Genomic DNA, 26,708 nt, shown 5'->3' with positions numbered 1-26,708 from the left:
ATAAATCAACACAAAGCTTTCCAACTATACCTATACTAAGCTTCTAGTCCACTCAGACGCCAAGATATTTGACACAACATTGGGAAAGATGTGTGGGATGGGGTGCTTTAAATACAGTATCAGTGTGTGAAAAATTGCAGGTGGCAGCCAAAATGTTCATTAGAGTGTAAGGGGTTATGTTTTTCCTGTTTCAAAAAATACATTTTAGTTTTATAACAAAATCGACTGCCGGAAGTGAAGTGCGTGCAAATATCGCCGACAGTTATCATCTCTGGAATAACAATATGCATTTTAAATTGATTTATTGTGTAAACATATTGTGTAAAACTTTGTATAAAACTCAAGAAGATCATCTTTGACAGGGCGGAGGGCAGGGCCAGGTCGTGATTCCGCACACCGGGCCTCTAGTCAGGCTAATCAAGCCTCAGAGAGGGATAAAGGCTGACTGGAGGGAGTGAGATTTACGGACAGCTGTCCGACACCTGTGTGTTTGTTTGTCTTTTTGTTTAGTTCTTCGATAACTATTATTTATATCGTCAAGCCGGTTCTCGCCTCCTCCTTTCCATTAATCCCTTTACATCATCGTACACTAAAAAAAATATTTTAGCCTATTTTCAAGATCCATTTCAATTAAATAACAAATTTCCGTCTAATTGAATTGCCTAATCTTTAACAAAATAAAATTTACAAATCTTAAAGTTTTATTTATTACATTTTCTTCAAGAAATTTGTTATTAAATTGAAATGGATACATCTTGAAAATAGGCTAAAATATTTTTTGGAGTGTATATTACTTCTGGGTCTTTCATCACACTGGAAATTAAAGTTCAAGTTGAGTGCATTGTATTGTATTGTAATATATAGTTTAATTGTTTAATGCACATTTTGGCAAATGTAATAGGTCATCCAGGTATTCCATGCATACAGAAAAATGTGCATACTAAGCAATTTATGAATTCAATGCATACTGCAGTTATTAACAGTATGGTAGTATGCTATTCCGGACATAGCCAAAGTAATTTTAGCAAATAATCTCCTCACAAGGAGAAAAACAGTATAAAGGGAGATAAATGTGGGCTACCTTCAAGTCAAGTTCATTGACAGGAAGTGAAACTCAGCGAGGTCACAGACACAACAGGAAAATGGGAGTTGATGTTCCAGTACCACCAAACACACACTCTTTCCATGTCATTCCTGCAAATAAATACTATTATATTTTAATTAGTTCAAGGTCAGTCCAGACCAGATAAACACACCTCAGACATTATGAAAATCAGAGCAGCGAGATCTACTACAAATGGAGATTTCAGCAACCATATGGTACTAAACTAGATTACATAAATGATCTGTCTAATCTAGATGAGATAATGCAGTCTTATCCTGTTTACAGAGAGTGAATGGACACAAAACAACACAACAGCACTTTGCATCCTGCTTTTACAGTTACAGATGCAAGACAAATGCTGCTCTGCCTAGTTTTCTACAACATTGTTTGATTTGGGCTAGTAAACAACCAGCTAGCAACCATCCTTAGAGTGCCTTAGCAACCACAAACAATATCCTGGAAACCTTCTGCAAGACCTTAGCATTGTGGCGGCAAGTTTTGTGCAGGCAAGCAAATGTAAAGATCTAGTTTTATATTATATACAATACCTGATATGTGGTGCCGTTTCCCTAATTTGTAAATTATCTTAAATGTCGACGTAATACATAATGTACAGTTGCTCATTATCATAAACCCCTTGAGGGTGATACAAGTTCCTGACATGGAATAGTTGACGCAATTGACCGATCCGAATGTATTCCAGGGATGTTTGTAATTCTAGAGACTGTTTTGTGTGAAAATCCCAGGACATCAGTACTTACAGAAATACTCAAACCAGCCCATCTGGCACCAACAATCATCCATGCGATTATCTAATCAGCCAATCGTGTGGCTGCAGTGCTATGTATATAATCATGCAGATACAGATCAGGAGCTTCAGTTAACGTTCACATCAACCATCAGAATGGGGAAAAAATTTTATCTCAGTGATTTGGACCATGGCATGATAGTTGGTGCCATCACATCACCACATATCAAGATGCAGGTTGGCGCTGTTTTGGTGGCATGAGGAGGACCTACACAATATTAGGCAGGTGGTTTTAATGTTTTGGGTGATCGGTGTAATTTTAAATCTCTAACTTCTCTAAGATAAATAAATGTATTCACTTTGAGTGAGAATGAAAAAGAAATAGAGACAGAAGTCATTTCTATTTTTGATTTCTAATCTCAGTTATGCTGTGTTCAGGTGGTGACCTACTTTTCACTGCTAAGAAAAGGTGAAAAGAAGCTTTTGATCATTTCTGGGATCCTTGCGTTCTCTGTCAGTATGTGTGTCTTTGAAGTCTGTCTCATCGCTATTGCTCCCAGTGAGAAATCCTTCTACATGAAACTTTTGCTTTTGAGTTGCAACTGTTTTAAGCTACTGAGATGTCTGAGTTTCATGATACATATTTCACGATGTCTTTCTCAGTATGTAAGTGCAGAACACTGGGACACACTTTGTGCTCAATTTGACCTTTCTTGGACTGTATAGTTGCATATACTTTTGTCAGTGTTGGGTGTAATCTGATTACAAAGTAATTATTTACTGTAATATATTTACCTTTTAATCAAAAAAGTAGTGTAACATTTTAAATTCTAGGAATCAGTTTACAGTTACTGACTTTCAATTAAGTGAAATACTTCAACATAACATGGGTTAAACATTTGTAAATCAGTATTATTTGTGTAGAATTTAAAACATGAATTATGTTCATATGTACATCTCTTTGCGTGTCTGTGACAACTGAAGGGCGTAATCCTCCTAACTATTCATTGTAAAGCAGAAACAAATGTATGACTTACGACAATGTACAAGGTGGATATATATACATTATTTTGACATTTTGAAAAAAAAAGTAAATGAAAAGTGTTTTAGAAAGTAATTTGCAGTAATAAGTATGTGATTACTTTTTATAAAGTAATCAGTAATCTAATTTGTCATATGTTGACAAACACCGGTCGTTGTGTATTTAAAGCTTTTTATCATGTGATGTTGCATATTATCTGCCTACACTATAAGAATCAGTGAGTCATACAGTATTTCACTAACAAAGAAAATGACCAAAAAGTGCCTGGGTAATACTTTGAAGTACCTTGGAATACCATGTAATTACCATGGCACTAATACCGCCACATTTGAAACGTTTGAAATGCATGTTTCTCGTGATATTAAAACGCTTTTGCTCTAAAAGCTTATGCTTAAATGCTTGAAATTATTATAGTAATAATTTTTCTTTTGATTACTATATAATTCTCATATGTTCATTTTTTATATTTCATAGTTTTGATAAGTTCACCATTGGTCTTAAATGCATAATGCATATTGTGGAAATTATGTAAAATAGAAAAATTAGCAGATTTGAACAAACATTTGACTGCTAGTTTTAAGATATAATCACTTTACACTGAAACTGCCACAGTTGTTTTTTAAGTAACACTTTACATTAATGATCTCTATGTTAAGAGTTTATGAAGGGGTTCATTAATGAGTAATAATTCATTTAAAAATGCATTATAAATCATTGATATGCAGTTATAACAACATGAATAAAAATGTTGACCCTCATGCAATACTTACCTAGTAGTGATCATTTAAACGTACAAGTTACTTTATAAATGTTGAATAAATACCCATATTAATTTTTATATTAATCAAAAACATAAAATGCTGTAATTCACAATTTATTTCACAATGCCACAAAAATCAACTATTATAGTGAAATTAAGAGCAGGGATTATTTCATTCAGCTATAGTGTGCTTGTGTTTATATTCATTACTATAAAGTCTTGAGTCACTTGTGTTGTCGTTTTCCTTGTCACATGGATTTCAAAAGAATGGTTTAACTAGTCCTAGTTATCTAAAGTCCTCTGCAAAAACACTTTTCAGCTACATCATAAAATAAACCCTAATGGCATTAAACCATACTGAACTTTATTTACAAAGAATTATAATGTTGACAACTCCTTAATAAATGTTTCATATGTGTCCACATTAAAGTACATTTTCATAGGTAATTACTGTTGAATAAGTGTCATTAAGCATTTATAACATGTGAGAAAAATGGGTCATTATTTATCTAGTATTGTGTGACAGTTGTCCCTTTTCCATGTTGTTATGACTGCATATCAATGATTTATAATGCATTGTTAAATGAGTTATTGATAATTAATGAACCCCCTTTATAAACCCGTAACCATTGGAAAATGTATAGTGTTACCATTTTTTCTTAAGGGTCTCTTTTTCTGTTTCTTATTTTTTTTCTCTCTGTGTCATTTAGGTGGGTGCGTGAGTTTCTGAATGAGGAAAACAAAGGTTTGGACGTGTTGGTGGAGTATCTTTCGCTTGCACAGTGTGCTGTCACGTAAGTCACCCGTGATTGTACAGAACACCAGCACAATGAACACAAAGCCTCCTTTTACCCAGAAAGACCGCTGCACTCACTGCATGTCATCCTGTTGGCGCGCGCGCGTGCGTGCGTGCGTGTGTGTGAAAGATCAGATAAAGTCACAAGGTTCTATTTACAGTGGCAATAAAAAGTATGTGAACCTTTTGGAATTAGCTGTTTTTCTGCGTTAATTGTTCATATAATGTGATCTTATTTTCATCAAAGTCACAAGTATAGACAAACACAATGTGCTTAAACCAACAACACATAAACAATTATAATCTTTCATGTCTTTATTGAACACATCCAATTTAACATTCACAGTGCTGTGGAAAAAGTAAGTGAACCCTAGGATTTAATAACTGGTCGATCCTCCTTGGCAATAACCTCAATCAAGTGTTTCCGGTAGCTGCGGATTAGACCTGCTCAACTTTCAGTAGGAATTTTGGACCATTCTTCTTTACAGAACTGCTTCAGCTCAGCCATGTTCTTAGGATGTCTGGTGTGAACAGCTCTCTTGAGGTCATTCCACAGCATCTCTGTTAGGTTAAAGTCTGGGCTCTGACTGGGACACTCCAAAAGATGGATTTTCTTTTTTTTTAAGTCATCCTCTAGTGGATTTACTTCGATGTTTAGGGTCATTGTCCTGCTGCATCACCCAACTTCTACTGATCTTCAGCTAGCGCACAACCACCCTGACATTATCATGTACAATATCTTGACCAAGATTAAACCCAACATTGCAGATGTCCTGAATATTTTCACAATTTCTCACATTTAAATAAAATATTAAATGTAAAAATGTTTTGTGTGATCACTGTATTTATCAAAGCAACATATTGAAGATACAGTACATGCTCTGAAAATAAGTCTTAATACCTGATATACATTTTGTTTCCCAAGTGAACTTATCTTGTTTTAAGGATGTTTAGAGAAATACAGTACACTTTATGTTTGCTGGTTGTACAAGACTAAAGTAAGTGCTTTTTTATAACCTGTGTGTTTGTACAGGTATGATGGTGACTGCTCTGAGAACAGCACAGATAACTCTGTGGATAAATCTAAATCCTGGAGTCGATCAATTGAAGATCTTCATGGAGGAAACCATCTTTCTTCAGCTGTTATAGGACACAACAACTCTAGAACCAGCAGACATTCAACTTTAAGGTGTGCATGTGCATAAGTACATATATTTTTTGTTGTTGGTGTGTAGTCATAAAAATGAACAAATAATACAGGTCAGTAATATGATCCTGATTGTGTCTGAGAGATCTCAGCTGAACTTGATCTGGTTTAGGAGTGTGTCCAACTTCAGGGAGTGTGTAGCGACTCCATGTGATTTCTGAAAGGCTCTTTTGTATAGTCATGAGGCCTGTAAGTCTTTAAATAAGCTTAGGAAACAGCACACAATGTCAGTACGACCAAGAGTGGAACACAGTTGACACACGTCTGTCTGTCTGTCTGTTGACTCACAGCGATGGTTAAAATACTTCTGATGATCACTAGGAGAGCTGACACATCACTATCATATGAGTATTAATACAGGAAGTTCCCTGTCTGTTGTTTACCAGCTTGGTCATAAGACTGAAGTATTTATACTGAGCTTAATCTGTTTGAATGAGTTCAATATGCTAAACCCCCCTGTCATTTCAATTGGAATGTGGTAGCTTGAAAATTCACAATTCTGTTTCGGGATTACTTCTGCATTATATATTTTTAATTTTGTTTTAGAAACTTGGAGATCAACATCTGCTAACACATGTTTAGGGTTCAAATGTGTTGTAGTACTGGATAAGACAAAGTAAAGCCATTGCAGTGTGACCCTGTATGGCAAGCCCTTTTGACATTTAATCACATGCAGGAATCGTGGCAAGCCGAATTAACTTTTAATCATGTGCAGGATATTAATTATAGATGTCAACAATTACATTTTCACTAGTTAAAATAATAAATCTTGTGGTCAGAAATGGAATTACTGCTAGTAGTCTAGGTCCTGGGTAAGATTTGTATGCACTTCATTTAGCGGAGAATATCTCGCCTGTTATAGACTAATATGTTCCCATTGAACAACATGGGATGTGTGCCAAAATCTCTAACCAGGACGAAAGTCCTGAAAATGACCACAATAGGTGACACTAATACCATACTACAAGTGAATGGAACTTTTTTTTTTATCTTTATAGATATTCTCATACATTTCTACCAGTTTAATCTTCATATTAAGAGAAATACTTTTTGTATTACACTTTGTCTTAAAAATAAAATAAAATATGCAAATTAGGCAATATCTCATTAAATATGCGTACATATAACCTCTTGAAGCTACAGATTTTCTGAGGTGATCACAATGTTTACAATGACCATGTAGTGTAAGTGTAAGAATGGAGGGGGTGGGGGGGTTGTGCTTTATTGAATGGAAAATTATAAATACAAATGTATACAAACACTGGACTTTTTAAAAGAAAGAAAACAAGCATTTGATTAATATACATACATTTTATATCCAACATTGCTATTATCATTGGAACGTTAACTTAAAGTGAAAAATACAAAACAACAGGTTTATTCCCTGTTTTGCAAGGTAAAACTTTCACAACAGAGTCCAGGGGGTCCTTTTGGCAAAGGACTTTAGACCTAAGCTTTACTGTGGTCCGGCTCTGAGTGTCAACGGACCTTGCAGAGATCTCACTTTCAGCTGATGGTTTCTCTACATTGATTGGAACATTTTGGAAGATTACAAGGATGGTATCATGTGTGGAGCCTATTCCTGCCAGGGTGCTTTCATTGTGGTCAAAGTTATCCAATGCCCCATTTAATGGGCTTGTTGCTTCTAGGACAGAAGGGAGAGGTACTCTGTTGTTACCTGCTGTAGTAATATACGTTCAGCAATGTCCACATCAATCCTCTTGACTGTGTTGTAGCTGACACATATTCCGTGATGGTTAAGAGCAGTCACCAGCTCTTTTGATCGTGTCAGACTGTGCACTCCTTGAGCCACCATTACATGGAAAGGTGTTGGTTCTTTGCCATCGGTAAGGATGTTATGCAGAATTTGAAAGACTACATCTGTCTTCAGCTGAGAAGATGTTTTCCCCTTAAACATATAGGAGAAAAACTGCCATCTTTGTGGTCGGTTCTTAATGAATATGTCATTGGACAGTTGGAGGTCTTGCGGTTCACAGAAGCTCTTCTGTAGTCCAAAGCTGTATTCCTTCAACTCCTGCGCAAGCTCAGTTGCCACCTGTCTGATAGGGGAAACTCTCAGGGACTCTACCAAGACCTCTGGAGAACTGTTGGTGGAAAGTACCATCTGAGATGTTCGTTTGTTACTTGGGTATGTAAAGCAGACAGTGTCTCCATACAGCTCGATGATTAGCTGCTTTGCAGCTCGGTTTGACACTACTTGAGTTGAACCTTCATTGAGCCTGTCTCTGATGGAAGTCAGACTGTATGCTGTTTTGCTCAAATCAAGCCCAAGAGCTAAAAATCTAGCCTTCAAGGAGTTGTCTTCAGCTGTTATTGAATCCTCCTTTTCAAGGTTTTTCAGTATGTCCTCAATTTTGGCATTATACTTATTGAAATAGTCTTTACGACAAGGGTCATGATATTGGATATCAGCTGCAAAAACATCATCTACCTCACACATTACCACTGTTTGAGTATACACATGGTCCTTTAACAACATGGCCACATTTAGTAGTTTCTGGGCCATCGGTTTTTCACAGATTCTGAACAATTTGTGTATTTTCTTCTGTTTAACTGTTTTGCAATCTGAACCACAAAAGATACATACATTTTTAGTTGCACTGGGCTTAAATCTCCCGCTTCGCCGCTCAGTTGGATCATTAATAGGTCTCTGCTGAGATGGCTCAGATTGTTCTAATGGTTGAGTTGTGTGATCAGCCTTAGCCATATCCCTTTGAAATGTTTTGTAGCAAGATTTGGTGTGGTATTTTATGATATCTTGCTCTTGCACTGTCAGTTGAAGAACCCTAGCAGTTTGAGTGTCATTGATCTTTGTTTGTTTGGCAAGCGAAACAATAATACCCCTGCCAATTTCACCACTAGAGAGGTACTCGGATTGCTTCTTCTTCTGGCATAGGATGCAATCGTCGAGATTGATCAGTTTAGCACTAGGTCTAGGTGTAGCACAAGGAGCAGTGAGAGGTACCTCATCCTGAAAATAAACAATTATACTACTGTTAGGTTGCTCAAAAAAGCTAGATTACATTTTTTCTACCATAAAATATTTCCCACTTCAAACAAAAGTTGCCTTAAGCATGGCATGTCACTTTTCTATTTTTTAACCCCCATAATCCACAGATAAATTTAAATAAATTAATTAATTAAAACCTATCTTACCATGTTTCCCGCTGTAGCCCAGTCCAATGAAGTATTATCTATGTGACACTGGATGGATAAGTTGTTCTCTCACTCTCTCCAGATCTTTTGGAATTTTGTAAAATAAGGTAATTGGTATGTACCAACTTATCTGTTCTTTGTGAGGAATAACTTCAGGACATGAAGACACTGTAACTTCATCAACTTGTCTGAGACTATGTGATCACAAGTTGTCATTTTGCAAAAAAACTTAACAAAAACACTAGCAGCTAGCTAGTTAACAAACTGTAGTTAGCTAGATACAATACACACCAAATTAAATATAAAACTGATACAAATTCATTATAATTATTTAAATAAACAAAATTACAACTGAAATGATAATGACACGTACTGTAAGTGTACACGCCAACACAAAGAATAAAGAGTAGATTTCCTTACTTTTCTTGATCTCAAGTCATCTTGCTTGACAGCCATGTGCTCTGCTATGACCTCATGTCACTATGGCTACCATGTAAACTTTTGTCCAAAAAAAAGTTGGAGTTGATGACGTGATGACAGCAATATTTAGAATAGGTAGGAAATTTAAGCTTTTAAAGTTTAGGTTAATAAATAACTGGGAATTCCTGTATGTTGGTAGTTGTATGTAATAGGTTGACTGTTTTTTAGCCATTTTCTTTATATCAAATCAGAATGCTTACACTCTTCTATGACCTTATAATCATGGTCTTTGTGAACATTGTGATCATCTCAGAAAATATGTAACTTCAAGGGTTTATATGAATGCATATTTAATGAGATATTGCCACATTTGCATATTTTATTTTATTTTTTAGACAAAGTGTAATACAAAAAGTATTTCTCTTAATATGAAGATTAATCTGGTAGAAATGTATGAGAATATCTATAAAGGGAAGAAAAAGTCCCATTCACCTGTAGTGTCATTATAGTGTCACCTATTGTGGTCATTTTCAGGACTTTCGTCCCGGTTAGAGATTTTGGCACACATCCCACGTTGTTCAATGGAGTCATATTAGTCTATAACAGTTGAGATATTCTCCGCTAAATGAAGTGCATACAAATCTTACCCAGGACCTCTACTATAGGGAAAGTGCTATTTTTTTATATCGGTCATTTCATTTGCAGTAAAACATTAGTAAAAAAAACATGTTTCTTAAACAATATTCTTTATATTAATAATTGCATAATTACCCAATTTTATATGTAAACATTATTAGTATTGGAAACTAGTAAAATCAATTCTGAAAACCGATAAAAGATATCTGAAACTGCATTTGCACTAGTAGAATTTCACAATGATCTTTCATTCACAGCTGTTGTATGCAATTGCAATTACAGTTATCTATAATTTCTTTATCTTCTAAATAAACATATCAGCAATGTAATTCCTAGTAAAAAAAAAATTGAATTTTTTTTATTTCAGTAATATAGTGCTGTCAGTTTATTAAAATATTTAATCACAATTCATTGCATGAGTTTTCATAATTTATGCAATGCACATTAAATGTATTAACCCTCTGGGGTCTGAGGGTATTTTGGGCCCTGGAGACGTTTTGACATGCCTTGACATTTGTGCTTTTTTCAGATGCTTAAAAACATATTAATGGCTAAAGTCTGATTACACTGTATTCAGCACAACTGGGCTACAATAATATGTGAGCAACATGCATATACAGGTTTGTATTTTTGAGAAAATAATGTTTATGCATGGTTTTTGAAAAAACTAAAATTTTAAGTCACTGAAATAAGGTCATATAACACATACTAAACATTTGTCCACAATACTTTTGAGAACTGGATCTTGTAACCTAGAGTTTTTGCTACAAAATTATGTGAAAACCATCCTGATCACTCATTCATGCAAAACAATATAGTAATTTAACTTTTGTAAGACACTTTTAGTGTTGATAGGTAATATGTGAGGAGGCGTGAACTATCTTGAATATGGATGTATTTCACACCTGAGGATACAAACACCCCTCCCCTGGGCCTATCAATGAGGGATAGAGAATGAATGTGAGGAGACTTAATGATCAAAATCAAGTTTTAAGTTAAAAGAAGTAATCTGACTATATATTTTCTTTACATAAAGACTTTACTAAATTTTAGACCTAGACTACCATTTAAAAAAAGTCTCTTCTGCTCACCAAGACTGGATTTATTTGATCAAAATACAGAAACAACATTGATATTCTGAACTCTTTTTACAATTTAAAAGAACAGTTTTCTATTTAAATATACAGGTCCTTCTCAAAAAATTAGCATATTGTGATAAAGTTCATTATTTTCCATAATGTAATGATAAAAATTAAACTTTCATATATTTTATATTCATTGCACACCAACTGAAATATTTCAGGTCTTTTATTGTTTTAATACTGATGATTTTGGCATACAGCTCATGAAAACCCAAAATTCCTATCTCAAAAAATTAGCATATTTCATCCGACCAATAAAAGAAGTGTTTTTAATACAAAAAAGTCAACCTTCAAATAATTATGTTCAGTTATGCACTCAATACTTGGTCGGGAATCCTTTTGCAGAAATGACTGTTTCAATGCGGCGTGGCATGGAGGCAATCAGCCTGTGGCACTGCTGAGGTGTTATGGAGGCCCAGGATGCTTCGATAGCGGCCTTAAGCTCATCCAGAGTGTTGGGTCTTGCGTCTCTCAACTTTCTCTTCACAATATCCCACAGATTCTCTATGGGGTTCAGGTCAGGAGAGTTGGCAGGCCAATTGAGCACAGTAATACCATGGTCAGTAAACCATTTACCAGTGGTTTTGGCACTGTGAGCAGGTGCCAGGTCGTGCTGAAAAATGAAATCTTCATCTCCATAAAGCTTTTCAGCAGATGGAAGGATGAAGTGCTCCAAAATCTCCTGATAGCTAGCTGCATTGACCCTGCCCTTGATAAAACACAGTGGACCACAGTGGACCAACACCAGCAGCTGACATGGCACCCCAATTTTTTATTGCTTTCATCCGAAAAAAGTACTTTGGACTACTGAGCAACAGTCCAGTGCTGCTTCTCTGTAGCCCAGGTCAGGCGCTTCTGCCGCTGTTTCTGGTGCCTGTACACAGTGGCTCTGGATGTTTCTACTCCAGACTCAGTCCACTGCTTCCGCAGGTCCCCCAAGGTCTGGAATCGGTCCTTCTCCACAATCTTCCTCAGGGTCCGGTCACCTCTTCTCGTTGTGCAGCGTTTTTTGCCACACTTTTTCCTTCCCACAGACTTCCCACTGAGGTGCCTTGATACAGCACTCTGGGAACAGCCTATTTGTTCAGAAATTTCTTTCTGTGTCTTACCCTCTTGCTTGAGGGTGTCAATGATGGCCTTCTGGACAGCAGTCAGGTCGGCAGTCTTACCCATGATTGCGGTTTTGAGTAATGAAACAGGCTGGGAGTTTTTAAAAGCCTCAGGAATCTTTTGCAGGTGTTTAGAGTTAATTAGTTGATTCAGATGATTAGGTTAATAGCTCGTTTAGAGACCCTTTTCATGATATGCTAATTTTTTGAGATAGGAATTTTGGGTTTTCATGAGCTGTATGCCAAAATCATCAGTATTAAAACAATAAAAGACCTGAAATATTTCAGTTGGTGTGCAATGAATCTAAAATATATGAAAGTTTAATTTTTATCATTACATTATGGAAAATAATGAAAATTATCACAATATGCTAATTTTTTGAGAAGGACCTGTATTGTGAAATGTAATTTGTGATCAAAGCTGAATTTTCAGCATCATTACTGCAGTCTTCAGTGTCACATGATCCTTCAGAAATCATTATAATATGCTGATTTTCTAATATGGGCATATTTAAAGTGTATTTTACTCGTTTAACCTGAACACATATTTGCAAGCACAAGCTTTGTTGATGATAATGAGGCATTTTAAACACTAGATAAAATATAATCTAAACATTCATATTATTTTTATATCATATTACATATCATATTTATATCATATAGCATATAATTTTAATGCCTGCTTTTGCCGAAACAACATTTACATGTAACTAAAACTTGTTTATTAGGACATGGGGCCCCAAACTTCCCTATCCCGAGCCACATTAACCAGCTCTGACTGGGGGACACTGAGGCATTCCCAGGCCAGATTTGAGATGAAATAAAATAAAATATGAAAATGTTTATATAAAATAGCATGTCAGCTAATGAAAACTAATTGACTTACTCGTCTGAAATTGTATCCTTGGGTGGATCAAATCTCTCTTCAAAATACAAACGTTCTTCGGAGTCCCGCTCTTCTTCTGAGGAAAATGTTAAATCTTCCATACTATCCTGGAGCTTTCTCGTCTGTGTATTGTTGCAAACGTGCAGAAAAATGTATGAAATGTGTTTAAATCAAACCTCACAGTCGCCTGTGTATCGTTGCAAACTCGCAGAAAATGAATGAAATGTGTTTACAACCTCACAGTCGGAGGGCGTGTACATTTGCATTGATCGTCTCAGCACATTAGCGTATGAATGGCGCGCTCTGTTGGTGGGTGGGATCACATTACAGATAATGAGATGGACCGGTAAAAACTGTACATCGCTTTGTTTCAAACAGATTGCATTGCAGGAGAATATTTGTTTTAAATTTGAATTGTTTTATTTACAATTAGACATGTTAAGCTTTCTTTAGACATATGTTTCATGTTTGTGTAATAAGTATTTGCGGAGTTTCAGTTCATTTTTGTGACACGTTTCTGAAATATGCTCGTGAACACAGAGACTGCTGAAAACTCACCCTTTTTATTTTCTTTATTTTACAAAAGCACAAGATTTTGTTGTTATTGTGAGTTTACAAAAATAAAAGTAGACACTTTATAGTGTCTAATGATGTCTTACACTTATCTGTGTACCCAAAAATGGAGTATTTTAAGTTGTTTCTGCTGTAATGCCGAAAATATCCAGCAGGATGCACCAGTGCGTCCGTCGACCCCAGAGGGTTAAACCCTCATCCTCCACAATATTAATGGTTTGGCAGACTGTGGCTACCACTTTGCCATCACCAGTTTCAATGGTGGAAGTGTTTGCGCTACTGTGAGTGTAGGCGCGCAAACTGTGGGTGTATTGCATGTAAATGAAGTGCAGCAAAATGCTATTTGTTATTTTCCCAACAGGTGGTAATAAAGCGAATGTCCAAACTCTGAAAATATATTGGAACATTAAATTAAGTCCCTGACAATCACTTTCATAGCAGTTTTAAGAAAATAATAATGTTAAACTATCTATAGGTTATGGCTTATTTTTCAATTATTATCATTATGTTTATATTTAAATTTGTATTTATGATCTCATTTATTTTGGTATTTTTACTCATTGTCGTAGTGATTTAGAGTGCAAAAGTGGCCGGTGGAAGAAGTTGGATGGAATACATTTTTTTTGTTTGGTGTGATTTTTTTTTTTACCACTTCATTATTTGAATTAGATTTTTGTTTTGTTTGAATTGTGATTTGAATTTAGAAATATGTTTGGTTTAATTTAATTAATGTTTTAATAAATTAAAGTATTTTTTCAAAATCGACCGGTAGAAGTGAAGTGCATTCTGATACAGTTATTGATAATACTAGCCATGATGTGTGTCAGTAGATGAAAATGATGAATAATACTCAAATTCTCTATAGTTTAATGGAACATATATCCAAATTCTGATGAGAATCACATTTTCTACACTTTTAAAATAGTGTCACTGTCATAGAAATATGCCTGACTTTCATCAAGTATGCAGTTAATGCATCTATTCTTCTTCGTCTTAGTTTATATCGCTTGTGCTTGAGGGAATGGACTACATAATAAGACACAGATCTTGGAATAACCAGAGAAGAATCTCAGAATAAAACTGCACTTGATCTAGCCCATTTGAGCATTGCACAGGCGATTTTGCCAAACCCACTTGCGCCTAGACTTAGCGCATGCTGGCATGAAAATACCAAAACTTCATGGCCATGCCAATTGACTTTGCACCTATGATTTAAGGCATCACACTATGCGTAACGCTTGCTCTCTTAAAATTGGGCCCTTTAGCAAGTGAAAATTGCTGTTATCTCTAATTTATATCCTGCACATGATAAAAAGTCAATTCAGCTTGTCATAGACCCTGAAATGAAAATGTCACCCTAGATTTACAGAAAATTAAATGTGAGGAAACAAAAGCCCTTTTTAGTTTCTGTGTTTCTGGCTGAACTTTGTCTTGTAATAGGGGAAATGTCAGTGATTGAGTAGTGCTGCCTTCAAGTCAAGACAAGACTAGTGGGAAACTCTGGATTTTCTTAATGCCCAGACCTTTTTTCTATAACACTGGAATGAGTGGTGCTACCTTATTATTTTGGTAATTGTTTACAGTGGAAAAACTTCCTTAAAACTACTACAACTTGTGATCTTCTTTCCAGATTTATAGGACTACTTTGTCATATCTTTGTCTCACATTGCTATATTTATCTGTTAAATTTGTCTATCTTCTGAAGCCAGTTTTGTAATATGGTAATGTTTGAAATGCATCTGTTGGCAGTAGAATAGGCTACTGTTATCTGTGATATTAATGCAGTTGTCGCTCTGTCTCCAGTTTCCTGTTGTGCATTCCCATCGGCAACATAAGACATGTTGAGTTCATCCTTTACAAAGAGCCACCACACCAATGTCCTGACTGCTCTTTTCCTCTTGTCTGTAAAGTTGTTGTTTCATATAGCAAATGATGTGTATTTTAGTTCAGTTGTTCTGCCCACACGCACTAGTTTTTCTCCTGTGTGTTCCTTCTGCTCTTAGTAACTCTCAGGCTTAAAGAAATGTTTTGGGTTCAATACAAGTTAAGCCCAATCAAAAGCATGTAGCATAATGCTGATTTTAACAGAAATATTTCGGTTATAGAAAGGGACTTACAATGGAAATGAATGGGGCCAGTTTAAAAGTGTTAAAATTATGGCTTAAAATTTTTAATCGAATTAATTACATGGTGTCCTGATTAATTAATCGCGATTAATCACATATACAAATATTTGCTGAGAAAGCCCCTCATGTAACAATAATTCAATATATAATGATGAAATAATTATACATAGTTATCTTTAAATATGTCGCCTCACAGCAAGAAGGTCGTGGGTTCAAACCCTGGATGCCCCGGCCTTTCTGTGTGGAGTTTGCATGTTCTCCCTGTGTCTGCGTGGGTTCTCTCCGGGTACTCCGGCTTCCTCCCACCATCCAAAAGACATGCAGGCTAGGTTAATTGGTGTCTCCAAAAAAAAAAATTGCCCTAGGTGTGGATGTGGATGTGGAGGTGAGTGTGAGTGTGGGTGTATGTCTGTCTATGTGTGGCCCTGCGATGGACTGGCGACCTGTCCAGGGTGTCCCCCGCCTTTCGCCCAATGTTAGCTGGGATAGGCTCCAGCCCCCAGCGACCCTGTACACAGGATAAGCGGTTGACGATGGATGGATGGATCTTTAAATATTAAAAATTATATATATATATATATATATATATATATATATATATATATATATATATATATATATATATATATATATATATATAATAAACACATATTCTGATAATAAAAATGCATTACATTCTTGTGGCAGAAGAGTTAATCATTGATAAGACCATTAAAAAAACGGTTTTAGAATACAATGTATTGTTTACTACCATATTATTGATCATAAGACAATCATTGGCATACAGTTCACAGCAATCCATTTCACAAGTGAATTTGTCAATCAGTTTGAGATTTATTATAAGGGCTTGTTTAAGGACCCGTCAATGTACTTCTGTGTCAGTCATTTTTTTTTTTTTTTAGAAACAAGCCAGGGGTATACATAGTACACAATACTACAGATATATTTTACAATAATGCCAAGACATTATATTCATTACATAGTGCAATGGTTTTCAATGCTTTGGATTTGTAGTCTTTACAGAAAAGTGCAAATATGGGCTTTATAGACATAAATTTACACTTATGTATAAAAAAAACTTGGCAAGAAAAATAAACAGATTAATCAGAAAATATTAATAAAATGAATTTATAAAGCAAAGAAAAACTAGTTGAAATAAAGGTACGTACAAAAACAAAATTCTCCAAAATAATACAGCGTGGACACATTCCCAAAAAAGGTGAGGGGCAGATTCATCTACAGCATTACAGAAGAAGCAAAGAGGATCTATTTCAGGGAGCATGTTTCTTAGATAAAGATTGACTGGGTAAAAACGGTGTAACAGTTTAAAGGACACCTCCTTAACCTGGTTGGTAATTAAATATTTGTGAAGTAAAGACCATACGACCTGCGTCAGACATGCTTGTGTCGCGTCTCGGGTGTGTTGCGTCATAAAAATAAAATGTTTAGATCACTGTGTCAAGTTAAATATAGTTTAATACTCAATATTTAAACACATCTTGAGATCCATTAGTTCGCATTTGCATCCTTCAAGTGTTTTGAACGCAAGAACTTAATGCTTGTCTGTGTTGTATGTCCGCTGAAGGGTTGTTAATGTTTTGTTCACTGTAATAAATTGTGTGTTGCTCACACAGCTGAAATTTCAATTACTGCCCTCTGGAGTAAACAGAACATTTTTAACGCGTTATTTTTTGTCAAATTAATCGCACGTTATTAACACGTTAAATCGACAGCCGTAGTTAAAGTACATACTGTTTTTAAAGTATAGCCACAAGATGTAAACATTATACATGTTAAAGGAATATTCTTAGTTCAATAAAAGTTACGCTAATGTTGGTTACCACAAAAAAGAATTTCGACTTATAAAGAATAATAATCGATGTTACAGTGATGCACTTACAATAAAAGTGAATGGAGCACATTTTTGAATGGTTTAAAGGCAGACATATTAAGTTTATAATTTTATAAAAGCACTTACATTAATTCTTCTGTTAAAACTCCTGTATTATTTGATAAGTATAATTGTTGAAATTGTCATTTTTACATTACAAAGTTGTAAAACAGGCCTAAACTTTACACAGAAAATGTTAGTAAGTGATTTTATCACAGTAAAATCATGTTTACACACATATTGTTTATGTCTTGTGGCTATACTTTGAAAATGTGAGTATTTTAATTTTTAAAAATTGAGTGCTTCACTGTAACGCAGATTTGTGCTTTTTATTTTATTTTCCCCCAAATATTATTTTGTGATAATCAACTTTATGCCACATTTGTTGTCAGTTGAGCTTAACTTGTATTGAAACCTGTACATTCATATAAATCTTTTGCTATTTGAGCAGTTTTTTTTTTAATTGTTACATTTCTCAACGCTCTCCTAAAGGACACCTCCACAGTGCCCAAAGTGCTCACAGAAACCAGGGTACGTCTGATGTGTGTTCTGTTCATGTTTAGCTTAGAGTTCTGTAGAGTTTTATAGAATTCTGTTGAAATAAATAAATATTGTATCACTAGAATATTCAGTTGACGGGTCATTCTCAGGAAATGTCTCCGTGACTTCGTATTGATTTAATTAACTGATATATTGACATTATTTTCTAAATTTAACTCTATTTAGTGTGGAATGCAAATTAAAAAATAAATAAATAAATACTGTAAAAACTAATTTTATTTTTAAATATTTGTTTTTCAAACAAATTAACAAGGTCAAGCTCAATAGTTCAACTCTGTTAGGATTATTACGCTGTAAAAAAATCCAAACATTTAGATAATTATTTTACAGAGAGAAAATATTGTTTTTGCTTTTGAATTTTGAATAAAAAAAATTTCCACTGGTTTTTATTCAATTTGCCATTCCAGTTTAGTTTTACTTAGTTTTCTTACTTTGTCTGTTCGTTTTAGTTTAGTTGTCTTTTTTCACTAAGGTGAAAGTATGAATCAGTGACCATGTTTACATGCACTAAAGAAAACGGTTTATTCCAGGGTTTTTGCAGCAATCGGCATTCTGAAATGTCATGTAAACTAGAACGCTGATTTCCTTACGCCGTTTAAGGTATTAAGAGAAAGCAGCTTAACACACCTAGGTTTCTCCCAGAGAATATAGCTTAATTTAGTCATGTAAATACATAAGAGGAGCGTGCATGTGCGTGAACAGACCAGAGAGAACAAACGTCATAGGATGGACCTCAACAACAAGTCAACAAAACATGTCTGGGAGTACAGTGGGAAAAGAACATACAATATAAACTATACCCATTTATACACACCACTGTAAAATACCAACGGTTCCTCGCATTCGCATATGTGCACTCACCCACTGGGGGAATCCCAGAGTTTTAAGTAAGAGGGAAATAAAGCTAAGCAACAGAGAATAAAATACTGAAATCTTCCTTGGATACCATGTTTGTTATTGAGACAAGCATCGCGGGGAAATTAGGTTGCTTGGAGAATGCTGCATTCTGAGAGTAGCTATGCTGTTTATGCAGTGTATGTAAATGGGAATGCTACTTTCTCGCAAAGAGCTGCTTTCCAGTGTCCATGTAAACATAGTCATTGAATATTTAGTATAAACCTTTTCAAATTAAATACATTTTCAATTAAATAATAAGTATTTAATTTTTAGATTTTCAGGCACAAAGGCACCTTTTCCTGAAAACTATCTACAGTATTCCTAGAGTTTATAACAACAAACATAATTTTAAACTGGAAGCGACCTCCCCTATAACTCAAGAGATGAGTGCTGTAGAGTTTGGCGCATTTAAGAAATTATTCTTGATTCTCTTATAATGAAACATGTAGCTTGGAGCAACAACTTTTGCAATTTCACCCAAAACATGTTTGAGCATGTGTGGGTGTGCTGTGAGCTTATGAAATTACCTCACAGATAAAAGTCAGGAATATTCTGTCCAACAAGAGCAGTTATACATCTGAATATACATCATGATGAAGACATTACTATCTCTCTTTCTTTCTCTCTCTCTCTTCCACACTGTAACAGTTCAAGGATGGGCAAGGAGGAGTCAGGAACTGGCTGAACAGCAAACAAAGTTTAATGATATAAATTAACTTAAAACATCATAAAACATAAACAGACACAGAACAGGGCTGCTTGTATCTCTCTCGCTCTCTCGAACTGGTGCCTCCGGTTCCCCTTTATCTCGCTATTGCTGATTCGGCACTGGCCGTGCACCATGGAGCATGCCATAGCCCCATCACACTCCTCCCTGCCCGATTCAGGCCGGAGCACCGCCATTCCCTTGGGTGCTGCTATGGACATATAATGCATTAATGCTTTTTGTGTTTGGGTGTGTTTAATTTTTCTTTGCTCTTTTTTAAATAAAGTCCAGCTTGTTTGTGTGTGTATGTGCTTACCCATCTGTGTTGGGGAAGCTACTCTTAACTTAAAATCATTAAATTACATTCAAGCTATACTTTTAAAAAAAGTACTTAGTTACACTACAAGCTACTAACAAAAAGAAGCTCACCACATTGAATCTATTGAAAGAAGAGAATATTTGTAGATATAAACTCTGAAAAAAAGAAACGTCCCTTTTTCAAGACACTGTATTTACAGATAATTTTGTAAAAATCCAAATAACTTTACATTCACCTGAGGAACGGTCGTTAAGACACTAACAGCTTACAGACGGTAGGCAATTAAGGTCACAGTTATAAAAACTTAGGACACTAAAGAGACCTTTCTACTGAAAGACCAAAAACACCAAAGGAAAGATGCCCAGGGTCCCTGCTCACCTTAGGCATGCTGCATGGAGGCATGTTGAGTGCAGATGTGGCCAGTGCAATAAATTGCAATGTCCATACTGTGAGACAGTGCTACAGGGAGACAGGAAGGACAGCTTATCGTCCTCAAAGTGGCAGACCACGTGTAACAACACCTGCACATGATCAGTACATCTGAATATCACACCTGCCGGACAGATACAGGATGGCAACAACAACAGCCCGAGTTACACCAGGAATGCACAATCCCTCCATCAGTGTCTCAGATTGTCCGCTATAGGCTGAGAGAGGCTGGACTGAGGGCTTGTAGACCTGTTATAAGGCAGGTCCTTACCAGACATCACTGGCAATAACGTCGCCTATGGGCACAAACCCACCTTCGCTGGGCCAGAAAGGACTGGCAAAAAGTGATCTTCACTGACGAGTTGCAGTTTTGTGTCACCAGGGGTGATGATCGGACTAATGTTTATCATCGAATAAATGAACGTTACACCGAGGCCTGTACTCTGGAGTGGGATCGAGGGTCCGTCATGGTGTGGGCCGGTGTGTCACAGCATCATCAGACTGAGCTTGTTCTCAACACTGTACGTTACAGAGAAGACATCCTCCTCCCTCATGTGGTACCCTTCCTGCAGGCTCATTCTGACATGACCCTCCAGCAAGACAATGCAACAGCTATACTGCTTGTTCTGTGTGTGATATCCTGCAAAGATGTCATGGCCAGCGAAGAGCCTTGATCTCAATCCCCTTGAGCACGTCTAGGACCTGTTGGATCAGAGGGTGAGGGCTAGGGCCATTCCCCCCAGAAATGTCTCGGAACTTGCAAGTGGCTTGGTGGAAGGGTGGGGTAACATCTCACAGCAAGAAGTTGCAAATCTGTTGTAGTCCATGAGGAGGAGATGCACTGCAGTACTTAATGCAGCTGGTGGCCACACCAGATACTGTCTTTTACTTTTGATTTTGACCCCCAAAGGTTACAAAATAAATGACAAATTTCATGTATTCCATTAATAAATATGATGTCTTGAAATTGCACATATTTTATTGCATATATATATATATATATATATATATATATATAAACCTTTGCTTAGATTTCTCTTTTCTCCTTAGAAAAAGACATTCTGACATCAATTATTCTGAGCTAAGCTACCACCTTACTTTTATAGCACTGTATTCTTACTGTATATCAGCAATTGTCTTATTTGTGTTTACTTTTATTTACTCATATTTATTTACTTGAGGAATATTAGGAGAAAGATCTGAGACAAAGTTGATGTATAACAGAGTTATATAGCATTAAAATTTATAAAAGAGCAACAGCTGATGTGTAATTATCCTCTTGGTTTCCTTGATTCTCTTTAGCGAAGTCATTACTGATGTAATATGTGGGTTTGGAGTTGGTTTGTAAAGTTCTGTATTTGTTTTTGTTCTCAGGTGTAATACATTACCAAGCAGGAGAACATTGAAGAACTCCAGATTAGTCTGTAAGAAAGATGATGTCCATGTGTGCATCATGTGCCTACGAGCCATTATGAATTACCAGGTAGATTACACTTGATCTCTCATTCCTCATTATTGAAAGGATATTCAGTGTCAAGTTCAAGTGACAGCTCCTGTTTTATGTTCAGTTAAATCTTCAACATCCTTCTATGTTTATTAATTAGCTCTCTCTCTCTCTCTGTCAGTATGGCTTCAACATGGTCATGTCTCACCCACATGCTGTGAATGAAATTGCACTAAGCCTGAACAATAAAAATCCCAGGTAACCCATTGAGATTGTGTGTGTGTGTGTGTGTGTGTGTGTGTGTGTGTGTGTGTGTGTGTGTGTGTGTGTGTGTGTGTGTGTGTCTTTCTTTGAAAGAGAGAGAGGGAGTACTCTAATGGAGATTTCCCTGAATTCGCCTCTTTAATTAATGCAGGTTGTGATTCCTCTGGCAGGGTCATAAATACTGAACCCCTAATCTTTCCCTCTGGTTGTGTGTGAGAGAGGCGTGTATTTTATCATCCAGTTTAAATGACTGAAATTCCTCTGAAAGTACTGATAATTTTGGATTATATATATTCTGTTTTGTTTTTTGAGACCATCTTTTGTAGAAATTTTGATTAACATTAATCTTATTACACTGATGGTACAAAATGTTTATCTTCAGTGGTTTATAGGGCTGGGTGATGTGGCTACAAAAAAAAAAAAAATCTTTCTATTTTTTAGTCTTGGCTATATTTGATGTCTACCTTGAAAATTATGTATTTGCTCTGAATTGACTTTTTTAATTATTTTTTTTATTTTTTTTAGCTAAACTGTCATTGTAGCCAGGTATATTCATTTGAATGCATGAAGTTAGAATCTATTTTGTTTTAAAAATAATGCCATGTTTGAATTTTTTCACTAAATGAACACAAGGAAAATTATATTTTTATTTATTTTTTATTTATATGCACAATACATAGTAAAAAAAAAATAAAAAGTATTATTTACCTACGTATACTTTGGCTTAAATTTTAATAAGCAGGGGTGTGCAAAAACTACTAATTACTCACTTATATATTTTTTCAACTTAGTTGAACACTATGATAATAGCCTTCTGAATGATTATTCTTGGACCCATGATTTTATTTATATAAAATAATACTGAATTTGTGTTGTTATTATTTTGAGGATTGGTTTGTTGTATGCGTTAGTAATATATTTCTGTTGAATTTACTTCACCTTCACCTAAAACTTTACAACACTGTCATCTCATCCTTTTCTGTGATACTGTGTCACGTTTTAAGATGTGTGTCATTACTTGTAGCACTTTGAAATGTTTGCAATATGTTGTTCTACAATTACAGTTGCATTTTCAAGCCATGTGTTCCCTCAGGAATTTGCTATGAGTTTAAAAATGGCAGTTTTAGTTATATGAGATAAAATAACGCCTGTGGTTAAATTATTTGACTTTAACATTTTGTTCTAGAACATAAATTGCACATAGGCATACATCAAACATTAATTTTGAAGCTACTGTGTTTCTTTAAAATGCATGTCACTATGCTAATTATGGACTACAACTACCATGAGCATGTGAGCTACATGCTTTATGAAATGTATGACTGTTGTAGTCCTTATTAACGGACTTGTTAGCAACGTGCGTTTTTAAAAGACAAAACGCATTCTTAATCCTCAATTGAGGTATGACTGTCTGTAATTTATGTCCTAGCACAAAACAGGAAAGTCTTTTTAAGTAATTTTCACCACAGATCTTATTTGACTTGAAGTTCGCAAATCCCTATTGTAAAATATGTGAACCTACAGCACTTTACTTTCACAATGTACTGTACACAATCTGCTCTTAGAGCACTGAAAACAGCACAAGCCCTGCAAGTGCACACAAAACAGTCACCCGTTCACTCTGAAGCGCAAACAGATCATGTATTAATTAATTTTATTTTGATTACCATAATTGTGCTGCCTTGAATGGTAGTGAAATCAGTCTAAAGGCACACTCTTTAGGAAACATAGTGGCTAAATAAAAAACACTTTAGAATTATTGGAATATTCACGATATTTCTTTATTTTATATTGCCAGTGAAATCATTGTAATTATCGTGAATATTCAGTAAGTCATCCAACCCTAGTTTATTCTTTTTTTATTCTTAAACACAGATATTTCCTCAAAAAAAACAACTCCAACTCAAAACTAAGCTCAGCAGACCGATATTAGTAGAGAGAGAGTAACTCAGCCCACACAGAATCTTTGCACATTTTATTTGTATTTTTTTTTTTATTGACTATGGGGTAAATAAGAATTCTGTGAAATGGATTTAAATATGGTATAATGTGTTAAACAGAGCTGAGAGTACTACACTCCTATTGGTGTGTAGTTTATAAGCATAGAACTTTGTGAATGACGAGTGTTTGAATTCTTCGAAGCTCTGTTGAGATTTCTGTAGAATTTTGTGGTCGCAGATTTTGTGCTGGCCTACCGATAACTGATAATTGAATGAAGGTGTTTTAATAGTGTTTTTGCTCTCTGCTGCTACAGGACTAAAGCTCTGGTCCTGGAGCTGCTGGCTGCTGTGTGTTTGGTTCGAGGAGGTCATGAGATCATTCTGTCTGCCTTTGATAATTTTAAAGAGGTACAAACGTGCAGATGCACATATGTTGATAACCACAAAAAACATTTTGACTCGTCCCTCCTTTTCTCCTCTGGGGTCTGAGGGTATTTTTTTGGCCCTGGAGAAGTTTTGACATGCCTTGACATTTGTGCTTTTTTCAGTTGCTTAAAAACATATTAATGGCTAAAGTCTGATAACACTGTATTCATCACAATCTGGGCTACAATAATATGTGAGCAACATGTATGTACAGGTTTGTATTTTTGAGTTTATGCATGGTTTTTGAAAAAACTATAATTTTAAGTCACTGAAATAAGGTCATATAATACATACTAAACATTTGGCCACAAGACTTTTGAGAACTGGATCTTGTAGCCTAGAGTAGCCTAGAGTTCTTGCTACAAAATGATGTGAAAACCATCCTGATCACTCATTCATACAAAACAATATAGTAATTTAACTTTTGTAAGACACTTTTAGTGTTGATAGTTAATATGTGAGGAGGCGTGAACTATCTTGAATATGATTTACACCTGAGGAGACTAAAGACGCCTCCCCTGGGCCTATCAATGAGGGATAGAGAATGAATGTGAGGAGACTTAATGATCAAAATCAAGTTTTAAATCTGACTATACATTTATTTACATAAAGACTTTACTTAATTTTAGACCTATACTACCATTTAAAAGAAGTCTCTTCTGCTCACCAAGACTGGATTTATTTGATCCAAAATACAGAAACAACATTGATATTCTGAACTCTTTTTACAAATTAAAGGAACAGTTTTCTATTTAAATATATTGTAAAATGTAATTTGTGATCAAAGCTGAATTTTCAGCATCATTACTGCAGTCTTCAGTGTCACATAATCCTTCAGAAATCATTACAATATGCTGATTTTCTAATATGGGAATATTTAAAGTGTATTTTACTAATTTAACCTGAACACATATTTGCAAGCACAAGCTTTGTTGATGATAATGAGGCATTATAAACACTAGATAAAATATAATCTAAACATTCATATTCTTTTTATATCAAATTTATATTGTACAGCATACAATTTAAATGCCTGCTTTAGCCTAAACAGCATTTAAATGTAACTAAAACTTGCTTATTAGGACATATTTAAAATGTCAATACTCTGAATCCTGGCTGGCAAGTCTGGAAACAGTACCACTAGTAAAATATGAACATGTTTATATAAAATAGGATGTCAACTAATGAAAACTAATTGACTTACTCGTCTGAAATTGGATCCTTGGCTGGATCAAATCTCTCTTCAAAATACAAATGTTCATCGGAGTCCCGCTCTTCTTCTGAGGAAAATGTTAAATCTTCCATAATATCCTGGAGCTTTCTCGTCTGTGTATTGTTGCAAACGTGCAGAAAAATTTATGAAATGTGTTTAAATCAAACCTCACAGTCGCCTGTGTATCGTTGTGTTGTGTTTACATTAAACCTCACAGTCGGGGGCGTGTACATTTGCGTTGATGTCTCAGCACATTAGCGTATGTATGGCGTGCTCTGTTGGTGGGTGGGATCACATTACAGATAATGAGATGGACCGGTAAAAACTGTACATCGCATTTTTTCAAACAGATTGCATTGCAGGAGAATATTTGTTTTAAATTTGAATTGTTTTATTTAAAATTAGACATGTTAAGCTTTCTTTAGACATATGTTTCATGTTTGTATAATAAGTATTCGCGGAGTTTCAGTTCATTTTTGTGACGTGTTTCTGAAATATGCTCGTGAACACAGAGACTGCTGAAAGCTCACCCTTTATATTTTCTTTATTTTACAAAAGCACAAGATTTTGTTGTTATTGTGAGTGTACACAAATAAAAGTAGACACTTTATTGTCTCTAATGATGTCTTACACTTATCGGTATACCCAAAAATGATGCAGTATTTTAAGTTGTTTCTGCTGTAATGACGAAAATATCCAGCAGGATGCGCCAGTGCGTCCGTCGGCCCCAGAGGGTTATCCAAAATCCAAAATCGGGGTTACAATGAGGCACTTACAGTGGAAGTGAATGGGGCCTAATGTTTGAGGGTTTTAAGGCAGAAATGTGTTATAATTTTATAAAAGCACTTACATGAATTCTGTTAAAAAGCTGTCAAAAAGTTGTTTGTTAAA

The 26,708-nt window shown here is 35.4% G+C and overlaps 1 protein-coding gene across 3 annotated transcripts in view; it reads left to right on the top strand.

Moving 5' to 3' along the window:
* The window catches only part of LOC127654754 (formin-like protein 2), a 188,356-nt gene that overhangs the window by 101,370 nt on the left and 60,278 nt on the right, over positions 1-26,708 (top strand). For all 3 annotated transcript variants that reach the window (XM_052142089.1, XM_052142091.1, XM_052142090.1), the window contains exons 5-9: positions 4,366-4,449; positions 5,485-5,640; positions 21,905-22,013; positions 22,156-22,232; positions 24,493-24,586. In XM_052142089.1, coding sequence (XP_051998049.1) covers positions 4,366-4,449; positions 5,485-5,640; positions 21,905-22,013; positions 22,156-22,232; positions 24,493-24,586 — 520 coding nt within the window. The remainder of the gene's footprint in view (positions 1-4,365; positions 4,450-5,484; positions 5,641-21,904; positions 22,014-22,155; positions 22,233-24,492; positions 24,587-26,708) is intronic.

Source organism: Xyrauchen texanus, chromosome 14, assembly GCF_025860055.1.
Source record: "Xyrauchen texanus isolate HMW12.3.18 chromosome 14, RBS_HiC_50CHRs, whole genome shotgun sequence".
NCBI classification, from domain to species: Eukaryota; Metazoa; Chordata; class Actinopteri; order Cypriniformes; family Catostomidae; genus Xyrauchen; species Xyrauchen texanus.
The sequence above is the reverse complement of the archived record's forward strand: the minus strand, read 5'-3'. Positions and strand labels throughout refer to the sequence as shown.